Source organism: Lissotriton vulgaris, chromosome 8, assembly GCF_964263255.1.
Source record: "Lissotriton vulgaris chromosome 8, aLisVul1.2, whole genome shotgun sequence".
Lineage (NCBI taxonomy): Eukaryota > Metazoa > Chordata > Amphibia > Caudata > Salamandridae > Lissotriton > Lissotriton vulgaris.
The window spans coordinates 422,690,874-422,712,974 of record NC_141696.1 but is presented as its reverse complement, the minus strand read 5'-3'; the positions used below and the strand labels follow the sequence as shown (position 1 = coordinate 422,712,974).

The 22,101-nt window shown below is 47.0% G+C and overlaps 1 protein-coding gene across 1 annotated transcript in view; it reads left to right on the top strand.

Moving 5' to 3' along the window:
- Positions 1 to 21,081, top strand: part of LOC147697116 (uncharacterized) — a 53,297-nt gene extending 32,216 nt beyond the window's left edge. The window contains exons 2-3 of the mRNA XM_086936109.1: positions 3,122 to 4,227; positions 20,866 to 21,081. Of these exons, the coding sequence (XP_086792235.1) occupies positions 3,122 to 4,227; positions 20,866 to 21,081 (1,322 nt within the window). The remainder of the gene's footprint in view (positions 1 to 3,121; positions 4,228 to 20,865) is intronic.
- Positions 21,082 to 22,101: the final 1,020 nt, after the last annotated feature.

The following is a 22,101-nucleotide window of genomic DNA, read 5'->3' as shown; positions in this document are numbered from 1 at the left end:
TCATTGGGAGTTTGTTATTACCAATGAGACACTGTAGCTAGCTCGGTAAGGGGATTTCTGATACTAAGGTGAGTTTTGGGTCACCTTAATTCACCAAGGTTCTAGATCTCTGTGCACAGTTCTGTGGGAGAACGGAAACCCTGCTACATGGCGCCCAACGTAGGGCCTTATATAATGACACTCGAGTAGTTTATCATTCAAACCTTAACCCCTTCATTCCCGTTTCCGGAAAACGGCGGTGTCGGAAAAACCTACCTATTTTTGAAATAGGTCTTTTCAAGCTTGAATCTATCTAAAAACGGTTTCCTTGAATTACTACCCAGTTGTGCTACAAAGTAAACTTTGTTTTTTCACATTCCTGTGCAGTCATGGCACAAGCCGTGGACATCCCGCTGCATAGTCGCATTGCGGTGCGGGACCATTTGCGGGCTTATGATGTCCCTTTGGAAGGCTTGGCTGTGGTTATGGTGGTGAGTGCGGAACATGCTTACCCTTACGAACTCTTTTATTCGTGGGTGACATTCCCGGCGGTAGACGCTAATTCTGGAGTGTTCCATTCGTACACTCCCTCTGCTGTACCTGCGGTTTATGCTCCGTACAGGGCACAGGAAGTACCTATCGATGTTTGGTAGCATGGAGTTTGGTTTGGTGGCACCCTACCCCATTCTTTAACGGCTCCGAGGTTAGGTCCTTTGTCCATTCCGGGCACAAATTGGCCCGCTTTGGCTGGATTTACTCCTCACCCTAATCGCGCCACTTGTAACGTAGGTGACCTGCGTCGTCTACACGAGGTCGCGGTTGAAGTAATTAAGGCACTTGTTCATTACACGAGTCGTAATGTTCAAGGCGCGGCCCCTAGGGGTGCGCAGCTTCAAGCAGGTCAGGCTGGTTTGAAAATCAGTCCTGTCATGGTGAATTCCATAATGGGCAAGAAGCCCCGGGATAAGGATGACACTCCTTTCTGGCTTGCCGAGAAATTTGACCAGCTGGAGGCTGTGTTTCCTAATACGAATCCTGGTGAAACACACCGGATTCTTACGCTTAGTTTGCCGAAGGATTTGGCCCCTGAGCTTGTTGACTGTGAGACATGGGGTAAGACTTTTGCAGCGGTCTATTCGAGGTGCTTTGGCTCCCCGTCTATGTCCAACCTGTCTAAGGTCCTTAAACGTGTTCAAGATGATCACGGACCGGAGGCAGCGGTTGAGTTGGGTATGCGCCTGTGTGGCTCCTTTGATGTAGTTTACGATCTGATCCTTGCGAATGTCAAGGGGGATGCAGTGAACTTCCAGGTGGCTAACGCATTAGCGGTGATTCCCGACGCGGACAAACCCCGTCAGTTAGCAAGGATAATTGTAACGGCTTATAAAATGGTTGGCCGCAATGCCAAGGGTCTTAAGACTTTTTCTGATAAAGAGAAAAAGCAGCCCCAGGGACAGTCTTCGGAGGCGAACGCTCTGCCCAAGTCCAAGAAACAAAATTGGCCTAGAAAACAGAATCAGGGTAAGCAACAGCAACAACAACAAACACAGGTTTCGCGTCCTGCGTCTCCGTTGCCTGCGCAGTCGGAACGTGTTTATGATTTGCGCGACCGCGCAATGATTAAGTCTCCTGAACGTTTTCAGGCTTCTGACCAACGCTCTCCTCGTTCCTTTCAGGACTCGTCGGCTCCGTCAACCGGTGGTGGAGGGGGCGGCAGGGGCCGGGGTGGCCAGCAAGGATGTGGTCAGCCCCGCCCGCGGAACAGTGCAGACAAGCAGGAGGGCTCTACGCCTCAGAGACCGCAGTTTGCCAAGAAGAAAGTCGCAGCCTTAACGGCGCATCGCTATGCCCCAGATTGTGAGAACGAGGCTTCGGAATCTGACTTGGGCTCTGAGCTTGCTGGACAGCGCGGCGGAGATTACCATAGTGAGAGAGGCCCTCCGTCCACTACTAAAGGTGACAGCGACTGACACTTATGTTGTGATTGAGACAGCTGATACAAGAGTTGCTCCCCCTGATAGACTTTTTGAAATTGTCCTGTTAATTGAAGGTGACATACAGCGTACCATAAAAGGGGTATTTTGGGAAAATCTTTTGTCTACGTATGACATTTTGCTTTCGGAGGCTGACTGGCCCCCACCTTTTGTGCTTGCCGCTCCGAGAGGGAAGGAGGTAATCCTCCCCAGTTTCGCGAACACTGTTTCAAGAGTGGAGGCGCTGCACTTTGCAGAAGAGTGGGCTCTGGCGCTTGCACCGGCTGTGTACCGTAATCAGTGTGGCTGGGATAAATTGTCCCCAAACCACGAGATTCCTTTACGGTCTCAGCCGCAGCCTCAACCTCAATTTCCCATACGACGTGAAGCCAAAGCTTCAGTCGCAGCGATCCTAGAACAATTGGAATATCAAGGTGTAATTGAAACGTGTGTGTCACCGATGAATAACCCCCTTTTTACTGTAAACAAGCCAGACGGCTCTTACCGTTTGGTTTTGGATTACCGGCATTTAAACTCGCATTGCTGTAACTGTGCAGTACAGAATACTCACGGCTCTGCCCTTGTAAATAGTCTTGTGTGGAAGCGGTTCAAAACCACGCTTGACATTTCCAATGGTTTTTATGCCCATTCATTGGACAGTCTAAGTTCCCAATGGACTTCTTTCACATGCGGGGGGGTCCAAAAAATGTTTCGGCGTCTCCCAATGGGCTATAAGAATAGTCCTGGAGTATTTTCTGCCCGCATTGCCTCTCTGTTGGAGAGGGTCGACCCAGATGCTTGTTCCTATGTGGATGATATCTATCTCACGGACGACAAACTTTGGGAGCATCTGTGTCGAGTGAACAGTATTATTTGTAACTTTGCTGACATGGGTTACAAGTTTAATTTTGCAAAATCGCACATTGCAGAGTACACAGTGTTGTTTCTAGACTATGAACTAACCAATGAGGGAAAAGGCTTGGCTCCTCACTTCCTGGAGAAATGTGCACAGTTGCGGTCTCCGACAACACTGAAAAAATGACAATCTTTACTGGGCTTTTTGAATTTCGGAAGAACTTATATTCTGAAATATGCCCAGCGTATCAAGCCTTTGTATGCTTTGATACAACCATCTTTTTCCAAATCATGCTGGCTGCCTGAGCATTCAGCTATTCTGCAGTCATTGCAAGCTGATTTGCTCGCTTCTGAATACTTACAGACTCGTGATAACCAGACCAACCTGGCGATAAGAATTGTCCCGGGGACGGTAGGTTTCTCGTACCTAACTTTTAATGAAGGAGATACAGTGCCTATGGCTTACAAGACACACTTGTACACTTCTGCTGAGTTGTGCTTTTCCACTGTGGAGAAAGTTTTGACGGCTGTGCAGATGGCAATTCTCAAGGAACGTGCTCTGTCACAGGGAAAACGCATGTTGGTTGTTACCCCGTGTCCTGCCTTGGAGACAGTTACGAAGGCCAGTGTACCAAATTCTAAAGCTTTGCACCCTCGGTGGATTCAATGGGCTGAATCCTTGTCATCCCAGGATGTCGCGTTTATTTTTGACACCACTTTACGGTCGCAGGAGTACTTACAGTATGAATTTGTTCATCCTGCTCCTTTAGCAATGCGGCCGTTGGAGGATTTCCATTGCATCATTTACACTGATGGTTCGGCGCAGGTTGCGCATGGCTCTAAACATGCCTACGTTTCCGCTTGCGCCATTGTGGTCGGTGCCATGGTGAACGATGAGTTCAAGTCCAGTGTCGTGCACACGCAGACGCTTGGAGACTGCACCGCACAATTGGCAGAGCTTCGTGCTCTGATGCTTGCGTTGGAGTACGCAGATCCGAGTGTGACGACTTTGATCGTAAGTGACTCTTACTACTGTGTCCAGTCTTACAATGAGAACTTGTTCTTTTGGGTTCAAAATGAATTTCGTGATTCCAAAGGTAGCACTATAAAACATAAAATGATCTGGGTCCAAGTGGCGGAACTCAAAGAGAAGTTGCCACTCGTGTTTGTAATCCATACTCTTGGCCATCAGCGCGTGAGGGTCCACGCTGTCGGTAATTCGCTTGCTGATGAAGCAGCGAAGTCAGCAGTATCAAAATACTTATTTGCAGCAGTCACGAGGTCCAAAAGTAAGATAGATGATGACATCTTGGCAGCGGTTGCTGCTACTGAGAAGGGAAGTAAATATCCTGCGGGGTTCCCTTCTAAATACACATACCACTTAAGTCCCGATAAGGTTCCTTATGTGAAAATTCCTGAAGTTGGCGAACGTTTAATTCCCAACTCGGATCGCAGGGCTGCTTTGATTACAGCGGCTCATGAAGGTGTGGCGTCTGGGCATGCAGGTGTCTCAGCCACTGTAACTCAGCTACAACAGAGGTTCTGGTGGCGGGGACTGTACAAACAGACGCGTGATTATGTCCTTCAATGTGACATTTGCCAGCAGATTAAACCTTCAACTGCTGCGCGGCCGCCTCAGACACAGCTGTATATTTCTAATAAACCACTGGGTTGCGTTTATTTAGATCACTGCGGTCCCTTTTCTTCTGATACTGCATATAAGTACATCTTAGTAGCAGTAGGCGTGGGCGGAAAATCCGTTCCGCTCGCGGATTTTGCGGATTTTCGGGAAATCCGCAATCCGCGAGATTTGCGAATCTCCCGCAAAATCCGCAAATCCGCGAGCAGCGGATTTTGCTCGCACTGCTCGCGCTGTTCGCGTGAGTTCGCGTGAGTTCGCGCCCCGCGAATAAGTGCAAAATTGCAGAAATACGATTTTAGCAAAACTGAAAGTAACTACTTACCAGGTTCAAAAGTTCAGGCTCATCATTAGTAGCCATTTCCTGTAGTGCTTCCTGAGGGGCCCCTCCAGAGTTCAGTTGCCAGTTGAAACTATTATGTGACCCTGCTCTGAACCTCAGAATAGTTACACATATGCCACAAAGGTCCTGAATTACAGCTAAGGGAGACAAGCAGGAGCCAGGCTGGAAGTTAAAATCCATTAATCAGCCCCTAATTCATTATTGTCAGTTGGGGCAGGGCAGGTGTTGTAACTAATTTTGCAACAATGAAAGCACTTAGCAAGTGCAAAAGATCACTAATCAGGGCGCACTAAGGAAGCAGGTGCCAGCTAAAAAAATATTCTGTGACACATTAATCAGCCCCAAATTAATTCAGGTCACTTGAGGCAGGGAAGGTGTGCTTTGCTTTGCCGAAAATAATGTACACTGGACAACCAGAGGGTGTGGTGATGAAACAGAGGGTGGCATGGGTGGGCCAGAGGGTGGCATGAGTAGTCAGAGAGTGGCAGTGGTGACAGAGAGTGGCAGTGATGAAGAAGAGTGTCCCAAACAGGCTGGACACGTAGAAACAACAAGTTCGCGAAACTTGCAACCCGACAGGTAAGTTCGCAATTTGCGAAAGTGTACAAAACCCTCGCGAACTGGCAGAAACACGGGCGAACACAAAAAAAAAAAATCCGCAAATTCGCGGGAATTCGCGGATTTTGCGGATTGCGAATCCGCAAATCCGCAAAATTCGCGAACGCGAGATCCGCAAAATTCGCTCATGCTTAAGTAGCAGTTGATTCATGCACACGCTTTGTGTGGGTCTGGCCCCATCAGAGCGCTGATTCACGGACTGTCATTAAGGATTTGCGAGTCTTTGTAGGGATTTTTGCCTGTGGTACCTTCCATTCGGACCAGGGTCCGGCTTTCGCCTCTAAGGCGTATAAGGATGCTATGGTTTCGTTGGGGGTCCAAGTCAAGTTTTCGTCCCCGTACAGACCCGAGGGCAATAGTGTAGTGGAACGAATGAACCGTGACTTAAAGCAATCTTTGACAGCTCGAGTTATAGGCACTGGCAGAAACTGGTTGGCCCACCTCAATGGCGTGCAGCGTGCGCTTAATAATCTCCCTAGAAGGTCTCTGGGTGGGCGGACCCCATACGAAATGCTCTTTGGTATCAAGATGTACGTTCCTGACCTCGACGGTCTAGACTGCAAGGCCCAGGCCACGGCCTTTGATGTAGATAAACATTGCAATGTTTTACAGGATCTACAAAAGACCAGAGACAGTCTAGCAAAGGAACATTTGCCCTCCACATCGGATGATGCGTTGCAGATCCCGGTAGTTGGCTGGCTACCCCAAGTTGGAGAACTGGTTCGAGAGAAGATCGATAACAAGAAAGAGTTTGGTCCCTCATATCGTGCACCAGTTCGAGTTCTTGGAGTGAAGGGCACGAGAACAGTCATTTTACCACCACTTCCAGGTCGTAAGGAAAACAGATTTATCTCTATTGACAATGTCAAGACACACAGGGTGGCTGATTCTTCATAGCATGACACCGGCTGTATCCTGTCCTTCCATGGTGAGGCATTCTGTGCTGGCTATTACTTCTGGTGCAGAACAGGAGGTGTCCCTTGAGATGCCTGCGATATCCAGTCCTTTATTAAATACTATTCCTGTTACTAACATTGATGAGCTGAACTACACCTATCCTGCTGATTTATCTATGCCAGATTTGCAGACTCGTTTGGCCGACCAGTCCAGATTCTCTTTTGACTCTGTTTCGGAACTTTCAAAGAAACCCTCAACTATTGCAAAATATGTCACCTTATTTAAAAAACATTTTTTAATTCCCCCTTGGACATACATTTGGTTGATTCTATTTTCATTTTACCTTTTTATGCCAATTGGTTTTGTGTTTTATTTTTTCCGCCTGATCGATGGCCACTATGTTAATGAAAGAACAGGAATTTGGTACCTTAATGGAACATTGGCCCCTCTTTCCTCTTCACATTCAGCACACAGACTGAAACGAGACTTGAATACAGTCAATATTACTGCTTGGCCTGTCCTTGATGGGATTGTGTGGGCAGATACATGGGCCCACTGAAGTGATTAATGTTCCGAATGTGCTTAGAGTAAACATGGGAGATGTGATTAAACAAAATATACCTTCTGATGATTGGGATATTCAGGCCGTGGAAGCATTATTCTCTGATTTGAAATATTATGCAGCTTTTGATGCTGAGGATTTATATTTAGATTCTGTTAATTATGGTGATTTGTTTTGCTTCCAACATTATGGCAATCATTTTCTGCATAAGACGAATTCCAGGAGGGTTGCTGTGAATTACACACAGTGGGAACACTGCCCAGCTCCATTAATAGGCAGCTCCAGTACATTTCTGAAACAATACACTTATTTTACAGACTTTAATCAATCGAATCCTAAGTCATTTTATTTCAAAATGACACAAAAGCCCATGTCCAAAGTTAGACTTACCAATACAAAGTTGCTGTATTCAAAGTCCTTTCTAGACAAATTAGCTGTAGATGGCTACGAATTCTGGAAAGGAATAATTGACCTTAAATCGGTTTGGGGTACCAAAGATTGGCAGGTACAAGGCACTGAGGCTTTGCACCGTGCATGTCTCATCCCAAATCACATGTTGTTTCTAAATTCTACTATTTCCCAAACAACATGCTTTGGATTGGCTACTTCTAAAAAATTAAATACGCCAATTATCCCCGTATTAGAAGAATATTCAGGTTGGGGTAATTTTTCTGAATTGTCTATTCGTGAGTTACAGTCTCTATTACACAATTCATCCTTTAATGTATCCAGTTTGGATCCAAAGGGTTGGCTGATGTGGCAAAGAAGTGCTGATTCTTGCCAACGTCGCTTTCTGGGTTTGGCTGAAGCGTTCACACTAGTCAGACCAGATCCCTGTTTTGAAACTGATTATACTGTCACCACTTACTCTGTGGGGAAACTGTGTCAGAATTGGTTACAACATTCCACTTTAGCTGCAGTTAAACTACATCTGTCTCAGTTGACTGAAAATGTGGATTTAAATGATTTTATAAAAGGCCCGGCTAAGGGTAGGTCTAAACGGTGGATTTATGCAGTTTACAATGAAATTTGGAAATTTTCGCAAATTGAAGCTGCTAAGCGCCTGAGGGCAATTGACCAAGCAAATTTGGAGAAAGTGCTTGCAGTTGTCGATAACAGTATTAACATGCTTTCTTCCCGAATTCACACGTTGAACAATATTGTCTCTTTTGTCGTTGACATTGTGAATGATGAAGTGTCGGTATTGTACCATGGACAAAATCAATTGCGTTCTGTGATGCAGTTTGCATGGACACTACAGACTCTGAAAGCGGGTCGCGTGCCTTGGAGTTACATGAACGTGTCATCACTATTTGCCCCATTTAATTTGACTGACAAGCAGCGCATGCTTTCCATGCGAGATGCATCATTCTCTATGTTACACATTGAAAAGTTAGAATCTTTGCCCTTTTCTGTAGCTGAGGCAGCTGCTGCTACATGGCTTATCCAAGGTGTTATTACTTTACCATTTGCTTTGTATAAATGTACTAATTGTATGCGATATATTGTAATAGGGCGATATGAAACACTAGGCAGTGCTTTCCTACAAGAGGCATGGTCTTTACAATACACATACAGATGCCTGAAGGATGGGAAGGAAGTGAATCTGAATGGTGAAGAATGCACACAGTCGCCTGACCGTTCACTGATATGCAGACACATCCAGTTGCATGGTTCTTGTAATCAGGACCGGCCTAATTTAGCCTGTGTTTTAAAAGGCACACCGGTTCCTGCAATAGTTCCCACATTCACTTTATTGACAAACGGTAGTTATTTACTTTTGAATAACGAGGAGTGTTGTGGGTTAATGGTCGGTATCGCCTATGTGGTTACTGTATCAGAACGTGTGGTGTGTTGCAAGAACGTGTTATATCCACCCACGCATGGGAATTCAGATGTTTCCATCTGGCCGCGCATCCCAACCTTGAAAGCGGAGTTCAATGGTATGAGCCGAATAAGGGCTCTTTTGTCTCAAAAAGAAGTGGCCCTAAGCTCGGCCCATGAAACTTATGTCCTTCACATAGCTAACACACGCACAGAGGTTCAGGCACTTTTAAATACTGACTTGCCGTTTCATTTCTGCGAATTAGTTCATCAAATCTTTAATGCCTCCTCCATGTCTGGGCTGGCTCATTTTTTTAAATTGGTTAGTAGTGGTCTTGTGACTACATTTGAAAAGATTTTTGGTGTCATCCCTGCTTTCTTTCATTCAATATTTTCGAGTTTGTTTGGCGGATTCCCTGTTTTGCTGGCGCTAGCTGCAGGCGTTTTAATATTATTCTGCTTCCTGAAACGTGGATGCCCATCCTGCGCAAGAAGCCGCTCAGCCCCTTCTGACACTGTTTCGCAACCGGATGCTTGACTACTATGGCACCCTGCCGCTTGCGACTTTAAGCACGGCATTTGGATTATCGTTTCGATTTTCCTATTTCACATGTGTCCAGCCTGTGTTTCATTGCCCGAGCTGCGATTTTGACTGGGCCATTGATTTGTGTCTCTACTTGCCGTTATCTCCTGAAGTCGATTTTAATCACCTGATGGGCCCCGTAGTTGCTCACGAGTTGGTTTGTTCTGGCGAAAGGATTATGGCCTTGGCAGCGATGCATGGACTAATGGGTCAGTGGGACGTCCCCGCAGCGGCGCATGAGTTTCTGGCACATAGCGTTCTTGAGAACTCACCGAGTTGTCCTCTGATGTTGCTAGAGGGTCCGGTGCTGGAGGAGCATATATGTTCTTTCCCATTGCTTAATTGGATGGCTGGACTGTTTTCGGATGATGACAGTGATTTCATGTTGGAAGCTGTGGCTACCTATTTTGCATATTCTATCCACCCATGAGTGGCTTTGGAGACTTTCACTATAATGGCACGTGACTTTTTAGTAATTCTGAATGGTGCCTTTTCTCTTACGGACATTCGACTTTTATATGTTCTAGGCCTATGATTTTATTTTTGGCCTCCAGTTCAAGACTTTTATTACATTTTTTGTTTGGCCACTATAGTCATTCATACATATTTTGTATTGTTGATTTTTATATACATCTACATACATTTAGCTTGGCTCAATATTGTTGAACTCTGCTTTCATGTTATGCCTTTATTATGATATTGGCTTGTTCTTTTTTGACCGTCCTCGAATCATTGGGGGGGTGTCATATAGTTACTGCTTTTCTATATATTGTGTTAAGTTAGCATGAGTTTATTAAATGTTTAAACAACATATTTTCCTTCGGCTTCAGTTTGCACACGACACATAATTGTTATTGTAGCTTTCAACCTAGACAAAAGATGTGATTTATTTGAGAATAATATGTTATTGCTCTGATATCAGTTGTGCTTGGTACACTTGGTACACTGTCTGCACACTGAGAACTGCACCCTCTAAGAATAACCTAATACAAGGTTGCTGGGAGGCCTGATCCTCGCACCACATTAGACATACACAAATAATGTTGCTGCCAACATTGGGCTCTAAGCGGGTTTAAGATAGAATTACCGAGAATGCAAAAACACACTTGATGGTGGTTCGCATGCAGAGAGTTGGTAGCTGACAATGTGATCTTCTTCTGCTGACATTTAGAGGTATGGGCCCGCCCTGCTAAAACCCAAATGAGACCTTCTTAGATATAATATAGTATGCTAAATAGGGTGCGCGAAATATAGGTGATACAGATTTCTATAGATTTAGCATTATAATATGCTATCACCGTTCGCTTACTATGGATTAGTGACTATGCTGATAACTCTGATTTTTATAATATGTATGTTGGTATTATATAAGATACTGCGTTTGAGAACCTTGCATTGAAAAATAAATATTTCAAACTTGCACGTGTGTTCTTTTACTCCCCGTTGTGGTTTGAAATGATTACAGAGCGAAAGAGTGTTCATGTGTTCCACGATACCTGAGGTAACCTAAGTTCATGTTCTGGTTTGTCTAAGTCATTGGGAGTTTGTTATTACCAATAAGACACTGTAGCTAGCTCGGTAAGGGGATTTCTGATACTAAGGTGAGTTTTGGGTCACCCTAATTCACCAAGGTTCTAGATCTCTGTGCACAGTTCTGTGGGAGAACGGAAACCCTGCTACAATATATATATATATATATATATATATCACTGCACCCTAATTCATCGTCACGTGGCCGTATTCAAGCAGAATTCAAAAGAGCAAAGAAATTGGTCAGAATGCGGCCCCCCCTTTACCACTCATTATCGCAGGGTATGTACAAGCTCAGCGCCAAAGGTACTACTAAATCATCGCCACGTGACCGTATTGAGTCAGATGTCTTATTTGGAAGAAAATATATCATAGTTTTTGGAGATATACTGCAACTTACTCCCGTGAAAAGACAACCTATATTTATTAGAAAACTTGATTTGAAAGACTTTGCTACCAGTGCGTCCTGCTCGGAGCATGCATCATCGCAGGCGCCACAGAACTTTGTTGCTTCAGGTGCCACTAACTCGTTGCACCACTTATCATCTTTGCCTGCACACACACTAAATTATCAATACTGTGCAGCTCTAATCAATACCACGTGGTCGTGGGCTCTTGCTAACCGCTGCCTCCTGCCTACACTGCGGTCCTCGAAGCTCACAATTAATTACACTGTTGATTTATTATTTGCAGACTACAATACCAAACTAACTATTACAACTTTTTTTATATCACTTATAGATTTACTTGATTAATAAATTTCACGCTGCAAGTGCAAAGGTACACTCAATGATAGTCTACACTGTGGATAGCATAGGTCACAATTTGAACCTCACTTTTTCTTCATTGGAAACCTGAATTTTTTGGGGAGACAAAAATGGCTACACCACTGGAAGAATCATATGATTCTGATAATTTTGTTGCTGAAGAATTCATAACCATCCATGGCACTTTTTTTCCCCCTCAAAGTACATACAGTCCAGTATGCAACAATCAATGCTTCGAGTGCAGCCCGTTCATACCAAGCATCACTGCATGGTGAGCACACGCTAAACACCAGACGTATCACTAACTCAGTACACCATAAATATTCACCACAAGCCTTTATTAAGGCAAAATTCAATAGTCAAAAGACATTATCCCCAGATCAACTCTGTCTCATCTTCCTGCTTCCACAACCTTCACCTCCTTCGTAAGACCTTCAAATGGATCCCCCTCGAACACCGAAAGACAGTCACTCACGCCATGGTAACCAGCAGACTCGACTACGGCAACGCACTCTATGCCGAAATAAACAAAAATCTCATCCGCAAGCTACTGAACATCCAGAACGCCGCCGCAAGACTGGTCCTCAACCTGCCAAAACACTGCCACATCTCCCAGCACCTGCGCACACTCCACAGGCTCCACGTCGAGGCAAGAATCACCTTTAAGATGCTCACCCACGCACACAAGGCCCTCCACGGCACCGGACCAGCATACCTGAACGCCCGGCTCAAATTCCACGCACCCCAAAGGACCCTACGATCAGTCCAGCTCTCCTACGCCGAGGTCCCCCGCACCAGAAAGACCAGATCGGGAGGCCGCTCCTTCTCCTTCCTCGAGGCCAAAGCATGGAACGCCCTTCTGCTCCACCTCAGACAGACAACATCGCTCCCCATCTTTGCAAGAAACTTCAAAACCTGGCTCTTCGACAGACCCCCTCCTTGATGGAATGAAACCTGCACCCCCCCCCACCCCTAGCGCCTTGAGACCCTTACGGGTGAGTAGTTGCGCTTTAACAAACTCCTGATTGATTGATTGATTGATTGATTGATTGATTGAGGTTATGTACACGCTCAGTCCCAAAGGTACTACTAACTTAGTGCACCATAATTCTTCACCACATAGCCATATTCAGGCAGAATTTGACTGATTCTTCATTCATTATGTATAAAGTGCAGTACCAAATAAAGTAACGTCCCTCAAAACTACACAAAATCGCCACTTGGCCTTACTAAGCCAAAATTCACAAGACAAAAAACATTACTATCAGTACTTCCTACCCAGTCCACACATAATCGCAGGTTCCACAGAACCTTGTTGTTTCAGGTACCACTAAATCAGAGGAAACCAAACTAAGTATAACACCTATCATACCCATCACAATATCCCTTTAGTATTCTTCCTTCAAATTGTTTTTTAATATCACTTATAGATATACTGGCAGATGCATCAACGAAAATACCTCCCGGTAAAACACGAATCGGCAAAACAGGCCGTTACCGAACGCAAAACCAGAAAATGCTATGCATCAACCCAAAATCGGAAAAAAATAAAGAATCGCTAAACCCCCCCCGCGGTAAATTACTGAATTGCAAATCAGACAATCCGAAATAACGACCACCAAAGGTGACCTCGGAAATACCGAATCGCTATTAAAGAATCGCAATGGAATGCATGAAAAATCGCTAATACCGAAAATCCCAAAAATCGCTATTTAGCATGAGCAAAATAAGGTGAATCACAATCAGGAGGTAAATTAATTTGAAGGATAGGAAAAAAAAATTACACCTTATCAGCAGGTGCTGACAATCAGTAACCCTTCACAAAAGCCCTGGGAAACCCCATATGTCATCCAAAATGGCTGCCCTCTACGTGCTTGCTAGGAGGAGGAGGATCAACGCCCAGGCCCAGCGCAGGAGGATGATCTAGGACAGGGGTCTTCAGGGTGCGCATCACTTTGCTGGGGCAGACCGAGAAACAGGTGTACGATAGGTACAGACTCAACCGTGCCATGATCATGCGCCTAATAGCAGACCTGGAACCATTACTGCAGCACGAGACCCGTAGGACCAACGCCATACAAGCCCATGTCCAGGTCCTACGCTGCCTGCACCTGCTTGCGTCTGGAAGCTTCCAGGGGGTAATAGCTGAGACTGGAGGCGTGTCACAAAGCGCATTATCACGCTTCTTCCACCGGTTCCTAGAGGCCATGCTGACATTAATAAATCGCCACATCACCTTCCCCACAACCCCCCGAGCAGCTGACCCGCACCAAACGGGAATTCTACCAGGTGGCACAATTCCCCCATGTGATAGGGTGTGTTGACTGTACGCATGTCCCCATCTGTCCGCCATCAGCCACCGAATACATATTCCGCAACTGGATGTCATATCATTCTATTAATGTGCAGGTGGTGTGCAATGCCAAGTACATCATTACGGGCCTTGTAGCCCAATTCCCCGGGAGCACACACGACGCTTACATATTCCGTCACTGTGGCCTCCACAGGCGCCTGATCAATGCTGAATTTGGAGAGGGACACCTACTAGGTACATATTGATGCATCATCGTACTCTCCATCCACTCCATCCACACATGTATATTTGCATTCATACTGATGACCATTCTCTCCCCATCCTGCAGGTGACAGCGCATACGCATTGCGTGAATATCTACTCATTCCCTTCCTCAACCCAGCTACCCCGCAAGAGCAGCACTACAACAGAGCACACATCAGCACAAGGAATGTGGTGGAGCGTACATTCGGCATCCTCAAGATTCGCTTCCGAATACTGCACAAGACTGGAGGTGCCTTGCAGTACGACCCAGTGACCTGCTGCCAGATCATTGCTGTCTGTGCCATCCTGCACAACATCGCCACCCGCAGGGGGATACCCATAGAGGTGGACGGAGAGGATGAACTACGTGCACAGCAACCCCCCCTCCCCAACACCGACAGGCGCATGTGCCCAACACAGCTGAAGGGCAACGGAGGCGGACATACATCACACAGCATCATTTCTGAGACAGGTAAGAGAGTGCCTTGACAACAGGATTAGATTTGCAAGGGTTTAATGGTCATGAACACCTGACTGGTGCAGATATATGTAACACAAACATGATGCAGCTGCAGTTGAAGTCAAACTTAAATTGTCCCTTCTCAAAATGGGTGATGCATGTGGCACTATAGTCTGCCCATGGTTACGTCACCATGGACAGTGTGACTTTGCCACATGTCTACTTGCGTTTGCCGCGTACCCCCAGTCTCTTGTCCTGTGACTCCTCCGCTTCTCCACGATGGGTGTCAGTGGCTGTTGCATTGCGCCCACTGCGCCTCCTCCCGCTGGTCTCCGGCAAGGAGACGCTGATGACACAGGAGGCTGCCTCACTCCCCTCTTCCGCTCCCAGACTGCTGACACTGGCTGACCCAGGCTGCAGTTGCTCCACTGCAGTGGTCACCCTCTCAAGGGCCTTTGCCACATCCCCACAAAAATGGCCTAGGTCCACTTGCAGGGACACGGACCTGCGGGACAGCACAGCAGTGCTGTTGCACAGCTTATTGATGGCCTTGTTAGTGGAATTCACTGCGAGCATGATCTGCCTGTGACGCCGGCGCTCACTTTGTTGGCCTGTGACTACGGCACGTGTCAGTTCCTGCAGGCAAAGCTTGATTTCATTGTTGCCGGCAGATACGGCAGTTGTGTGCTCATGCACAGCGTCAGTCATGTTGCCTAATTTGTTGCAAAGTTTGGTCATGGAGAGTTTCATAGCACCCATGTGTCTCCCCTGCAGGCGCTGGACACTCAGCATCCAGGTCTCCACAACTCCGTACCCTTCGGACGGATCCACTGGTCTTGCAGCTGCCCGACCCGGGGGCACAGCCCTCTGTCTGATACACTGACGTGCTGCAGTTTGGCTGGTTGGAGTGACGACAGCCTGGCGTGGGACATTTTGGGGTGCTGAACTCTGCTCCAACTTCATCACGGGCAGGGAGGAAACATCTGCCCTGCGGCTCTGCGGAGTGGGCCGCACTGGTGGTGGTGTCTTGGACTGCGAGGATGGCGGTGGTGGTGGTGGTGTCTTGGACCGTGAGGATGGCGGTGGTGGTGTCTTTGACCGCAGGGATGGTGGAGGTGTTGTCCGCCGTGGTGGTGAAGGGGAGGACATGGCTTCAGGTCCCTGTGAGCACTCCGCATCGGTCAACACTGGTGTCTCTGAGATGACGAGGCGGCCACTGTCGTCAGAATCGATGGGGGATGCATCTGTGTGTGAAACAGTGCATAGTTATTATTATGGTATTGCATTTGAAAATAGCTTTGGCATCTCACAATAAAGTACTTTTTCGGACAGACATTTGGCCCTTTGTAGCTGTATTCACCTCTGGGATCAGGCATGCTCTCATTCATGTATTGACTACAACTCCCATGATGCAACACAGTGGTGAGGGTATGTGTTTTGGGGACCGCTACATGTGCACTGGGTCTGGCATGGGGGAGTGGGCAGGGAATTACTACATGCTGCATTGTTACACTGCCATGCATCTTACCTTGTCCTCCTTCCGCAGCACCAGAGGTGTCCAGACGTGTGACCCCCACAACAGCTTCCGGTTCTATGGTGGACTCCACTAGGTCCTCCAGGGCTGTGTTAGGTATCACATTGGATGTGCCCCCACCTGTGCCAGCAGCATCCTTGACCCTCTGCGCAATCCTCTCCTTGGCCCTCTTACGCAGGTCATACTAGCATTTTTTTAAATCGTCAATGCTGCGGTGGGTGACTCCGCAGGCATTGACCTTGTCCTTGATGCGCAGCCACATCTTTCTTTTTTCGGCCTCAGGCACCTTTAGCGACAACTTCCCAAATAGTCTGTCATTGTTGCTGGTCACACACTCTATCAGGATTTCCAGTTCCTTATCAGAGAACTTGCGTTTTCTCTTTCGGTGTGTGTCCTTTCCCTGCTGGGGGGCCTCCTTCTCTATCTTGTCCTGTTTGCCTAGTCCTGGTTGCTGCTGGTTCAGTCTGGGTCCTCAGCTCCTGTGCTCTGCCTCCTCCTCTGAGCACCTCGGAACACTGAATGGAGCATGGGCTGTCCTACTTCCTGGTTGTGATGTCATCGGCCTGCTTCCGATGCGTCGCGTATTTTTCCCGTTTTCTCTATTACCGATTTCGCAATTACCGGATTCACTTATACCGAATCGGTATTTGCTAACTCGGTATTTGCTAGTCTCGCTAACGTACTTTCGCTATTTAATTGCGATTTTTACCGATTCGGTATTTTTTACCGATTTCATTGATGCATCGCGGTTTGCATGTCCTTAATAGCAATTCCTTATTTTTCGCTATTACCGACATGTATTACCGATTTTTGATGCATATGCCCGTTAGTTGAATAATAAAATGCACGCTGCATACATGTTTGATCTTCCACTTCCACTACAATTGCAGATGATGCACTCCAACCTAAGATGTACACTGCAGACAGCAGGGTTTACAACTTGAATTCACCTTTGCATCTAGACTATAGACAGTAGGAAATTCAACCTTGATTTTTTTAATGCAGAGACAATTATACTGTATGTATTCAGATTTTGTTAAAAAAGTGAAAAAAAGCATTGTTCTATAACTGTACTGTCTACTAGCTTCCATGTACACTGTGTACAGTAGGGTTCACAACTTTAATTTAGCTTTTCATCTACACTACAGACAACATTAAATTCAGTCTCGATTTATGTAAAGCAGAGAAAAAAATAGTGCTGTTGCACTGCTAGTATGTGCAAGCACCTTCAATCGTTGCATTCTGTGAACTATCATAACAAGGAATGTAGAAAATTGCACCAAAATGTACTTCCACACCGGCAATACCAAGTACCTCTAGGATATCACCTTCAAAATCCCCACCAGACAAACGTCCCCATTTTGAGAAAATTAGAATGCACTACGTGAAATGCAATCGTTTATTTTTGTTATGTGGGGCAATCAGTAGACCTAGTTTGCAGAGCAATTGATAACCATCGATGCTAGTTTGTTTTTTTCCCCCCTCAAAGTTCATATAGTCCAGTATGCAACAGTGAATGATTTCAGTACAGCCCGCTCAGACCACGCTACATCGCAGGGTGAGCACACGATAAACACCAGACGTACCACTAACTCAGTACACTGTTACTAATAGCCACGTGCCCTTGTTAAGGCAAAATTCAATATTCAAAACACATTTTTACCAGTACGGTCTGCTTGTTCCACGCATCATCGCAGCCTCCACACAAACCACCCCTACCTCAGTGCACCACAACTCAAGAACCCTGTACGATAGAATTTTCTGTGTATTATTTCACATACAAAGCTCCTACGTTTATGATTAAATATCTGCATATGATATCATGATTACTATTCTACTTGTTACCAACAACAAGGTAATAAAATGGATTCGAGCACACGTGTATTTATTGTGTTTGTGAAATGCTGCTCCTCTGCCCTACCACTTTATATTGTGCTATAAATAGCGTATCCAACCATCTTATCTGTGATAGTAAGTGTGGGCTATTCCTCCTTTTTTTTTTTAAACAAAAAGCATATTTATATAGCGCAAAATCAACCCAAAACGATATCAGCTATTTAGATGAGCACCGTATTTACAGTACATTTTCAGGCATGCGTACATAACATCATTACTCTACAATAACAGGATGTGGACGCAACTCCGAGACTCGAACACCGGTTTCCAGCATCAAATTCTACAGTCTACCTGAATGACCACATACGTATATACATTAGCTGCCCTTCATGTGCCAAAAACTACAACTTAACACTATCGGTGCGGCGCATTTTCCCGCTGTGCGCTGAATATTTAAAAATCCTGCGGTTTATGACGAGATCAGCTCGTCATGAGCGTACGAGAGAGGTGTACTTAATGACGAGCTGAGCTCGTCATCAGCATCGAAGGCGTTAAACCTTTCACAGCCCTGTATTACTACAGCTACAACACTCCACTGAATGTACAATAAGCATTCATAATCGCAGAAATACGTCATGTCCACCATCTTTTATGTATGCAACTATGAACGAATATAGAGTCAGTGATACCCCGTACCTACCATGTTGGCCAAGTTGTGGAACTTTACAGATATAATGACACATTAGCTTTTAAGACCCGGGTGATGTCAGCACTACAAAACGGACACCCGAATCACTTGATTTCTCATATAACTCACAATGGGACCATAGCTCTGGAATCATGGTTCAGAGCCTCGCACAGCACTGGCAAATGTCAGGCCAGCCCACTCCACTTACGCTTCCAGGAAAACACAACAACGAAACATTTTCCAGATTTTCATTGTAGTGATTTTTTAGTTCCAGGTCTAGTTGTCAGAACGGCACACACACTCCCTCATGGCTGGTATACACCCACACCATGACCATCAAGCGCATCTGTCAATACACAAGTGACCGTACCTATAAAAAAGACAGGGCGCACGTGCTGTACGCCATTTTAGAGTTGCTCCCATCGCAAGCGCTGTGATGGCCTGTCCTAGTGGTTCGGACGCCTCATTTAGGCCCGAACCACCGAGTACAAGGGCCCACCACCTCATGCGTGGCCTCGTTGGTTACTGAGTTAGTGGTACCAGAAGGACTGAGCGGGTGAAGAACCTGCGATGATGATGATGGGAGCACGAGTATGTAGTTAGCCATAGCTATATCAAGACTCTGCACCATATGTGAGACTTCTTAGTGGCAGAACGGGACTGCATGATGTAGAAGGTGTCCTGTCCACAAAAAGGTGAGCAATGAGGCCTAGGTGCGCATCGGGGGGAGTCGATGGGGTGCAGCACACTAGATACAAAAAAGCGACGCAGCAATTTAGGCGTACGCAGTCTTATATAGCGTATCGTATTGCATATATATATATTTTTTTTCAATAGCAGGAACGTTTTTATAATCGGTCAAACATCCGGAATATAAACTATACAAATAGTTGTTTTTAAATGCGAGAGGGAAGGTGTGTGAAAGGGCGATGTTATTCAACCCCACATTAAGATAGTAACAATTACCAATCATAACATCTTTGTTTTACTGTCTTTTATATGTAGAGCTTCCATTTCCACTCGCACACTCAAGTGTATGTGTTAACCTGCCCCGCCCACGCGGAATGCGTGCTCCGCCATGCAATGCCAGTGAGTGATGATTTTCAAAAGATGCACCATCGCGGTAGCGCGCACATGCGGTTGGCGGGGTGTGACCGTGGTGGTCCTTGCACATGTAGCCAATGGAAACAGGTAACCACCTAAAATCAGATGTACCAACATGATAAAGTGCCTTCAAAGATAATCAGAGCCCTGTAGCCCCATCCAAAGTCGCAAACGCAATCAAACCTGGATCGTCGTCGGGCGCCCCACCAATTCACCCGCACCCCTCAGTCTCACTCAACGCACTCTCCACCTGTCTGGCGCCGGCAGTGTCCCCCCGACTAGCCTCAGTATTCTCCCCTCCATCCTCCTCCTCGGAATCTGCAGATGGGGTCTGCAGTTCGGTCACCAGTGCCTCCCACGCTCTCGCTGTCTCTAACGCCTTCTCATTAGTCGAGCGCCTAGCCAATTGCAGGCGGAGGGTGCCCTCGCTGTTTGCCCGGGTCAAGAAGCTTGTCCGCCATCTCTGATAGTGAAAGCCCGTCCTAGATGCATGGTGAGTTCCCTTTATGCCATGATCAGCCCCAAGTCGTAGAATTTACTAGTAACTTTGGTACAAGAGGTATATGGAAACCAAAGCAGCAAACAAGTAGCCATCTCAGCCTCCAGTGCCTGCCCCGTCACACAATTCAGACACGTCACCAGCTCTTCCCAATAGGATCCCAACCCTGCACAGGTCCAGAACATGTGCCGGAAGTCGGCACCGTCCGCAGTACATCACGGACACGTTGAGTGGGATACCCGGAAGTACCTCAGAATCTTGGCCGGAGTCAGGTACGCCCTATGAAGCGTGAAAAACTGTACCAACTGGAACCGAGCATTGCGCGTACCCTTCCAGGCTCGCTGCACTAGGTGGGGACACGTCGTCTCCGGTATGGGCCTGCCGATGTCCGTCTCCCACTTACCTTTTAAGGTATCTAGTGGGGATAAGTGTTCAGTCGACAGGCATCAGTAGAGGCAGGTGACGGCTTTAAAAGTGCCCGCCGCCATGGTGACATACTGGCAGCCCAGCGAGGTCAGAGGTTCCTGCAGTCCCGTCTTCCAGCGGCGCTGCAGTCCCACCACCAACGCAGCATGCAATAAATAGTCTCCTCGTGGTAACCCAAACGTGTCTTGTAGATCCTGAAAGGACAGCAACACGCCATCCCTATACAGATCTCCAACCATATGGAGGCCCAGCCAGCTCCTCCCAAACTGCCAACGCAGTCCAATTACCCCCGTGGGGGAGGGCCGTACACATGCCCAACGGTATCTCCGGGGCATACGGGGAGGAACAACCGACTTGTTTCTGACTCCGATTCCAGCACAGGCGGAGAGTGCGCTCCTCAAGAGTGAGCTGGCTAAGTTCGATCTTTTGTTGGAGAACTATGAAAGACAAAACGTGTCGAGGGATCACTGCCACAGGGTCCCTCAGGTCCCCGGAACTCCCAAGACACCGCCAGCTAAGCCACTGAAGCTGTGCCGCTAGGTAGTACCATTCAAAAGCAGGCACCGCCAGTCCCCCATCAGCCCGTGGACGCATCAGGGTGGTAAGCGCGACACGCCGCCTACCCGTACCCCAGAGGAAACCCGTAGTCATAGCTTGAAGTGTCCGGAAGACCGAGGTTGGAATCCACACAGGCAATGTGCGGAAAAAGTAGAGCAAGCGCGGGAGCGCCATCATCTTTAAGAGAGCCACTCAGCCCGCAACCGACAGAGGGAGAGAGCTCCAAAAGGCCATACTGCCCTTCAGGCCCCTTATCGCCTTGTGCACGTTACCGTCCAAGAGATCAGACTGTGTATGATAAATACGGGTGCCCAGATAAGTCAGGCAGCAGGGTTCCCACCTCAAGTCCTCCCCTGCCGAAGGCTGCCGCCCAGTCGGGGTCAAAGGGAATAGGCAGGTTTTGTTCCAATTCACACACAGGCCCGACAGTCGAACAAAATGCTGGAGCAGCGCTCTGGCACCCCGTATTGCCTCGTCTTCTCCAGACAAGAACATCAGTAGATCGTCGGTGTATAGAGAAATGTAATAGGACTCTCCACGCAACGACAGGCCCTCATACGACCACCCCAACCTAGCATGCGCAGCCAATGGCTCGATCGCGAGTGCAAATAATAGCGGGGATAACGAGCAGCCCTGCCGGGTGCCCCTCCCCACCTGACAACCGGCTGATATGGTCGGCCCCGTTTTGACCCTGGCGGAGGCTGAGTTGTACAGTAACGCTGTCCACTGCACAAACTGATCTCCCAAGCCGAACTCTCTCAAGACCTGAAACATATAGGGCCATTCCACGTTATCAAAGGCCTTCTCAATATCTACTGAAAGCACAGCAGCGTTCGGAACATCCTGGCAACCCCCTTCCATAACTAGGA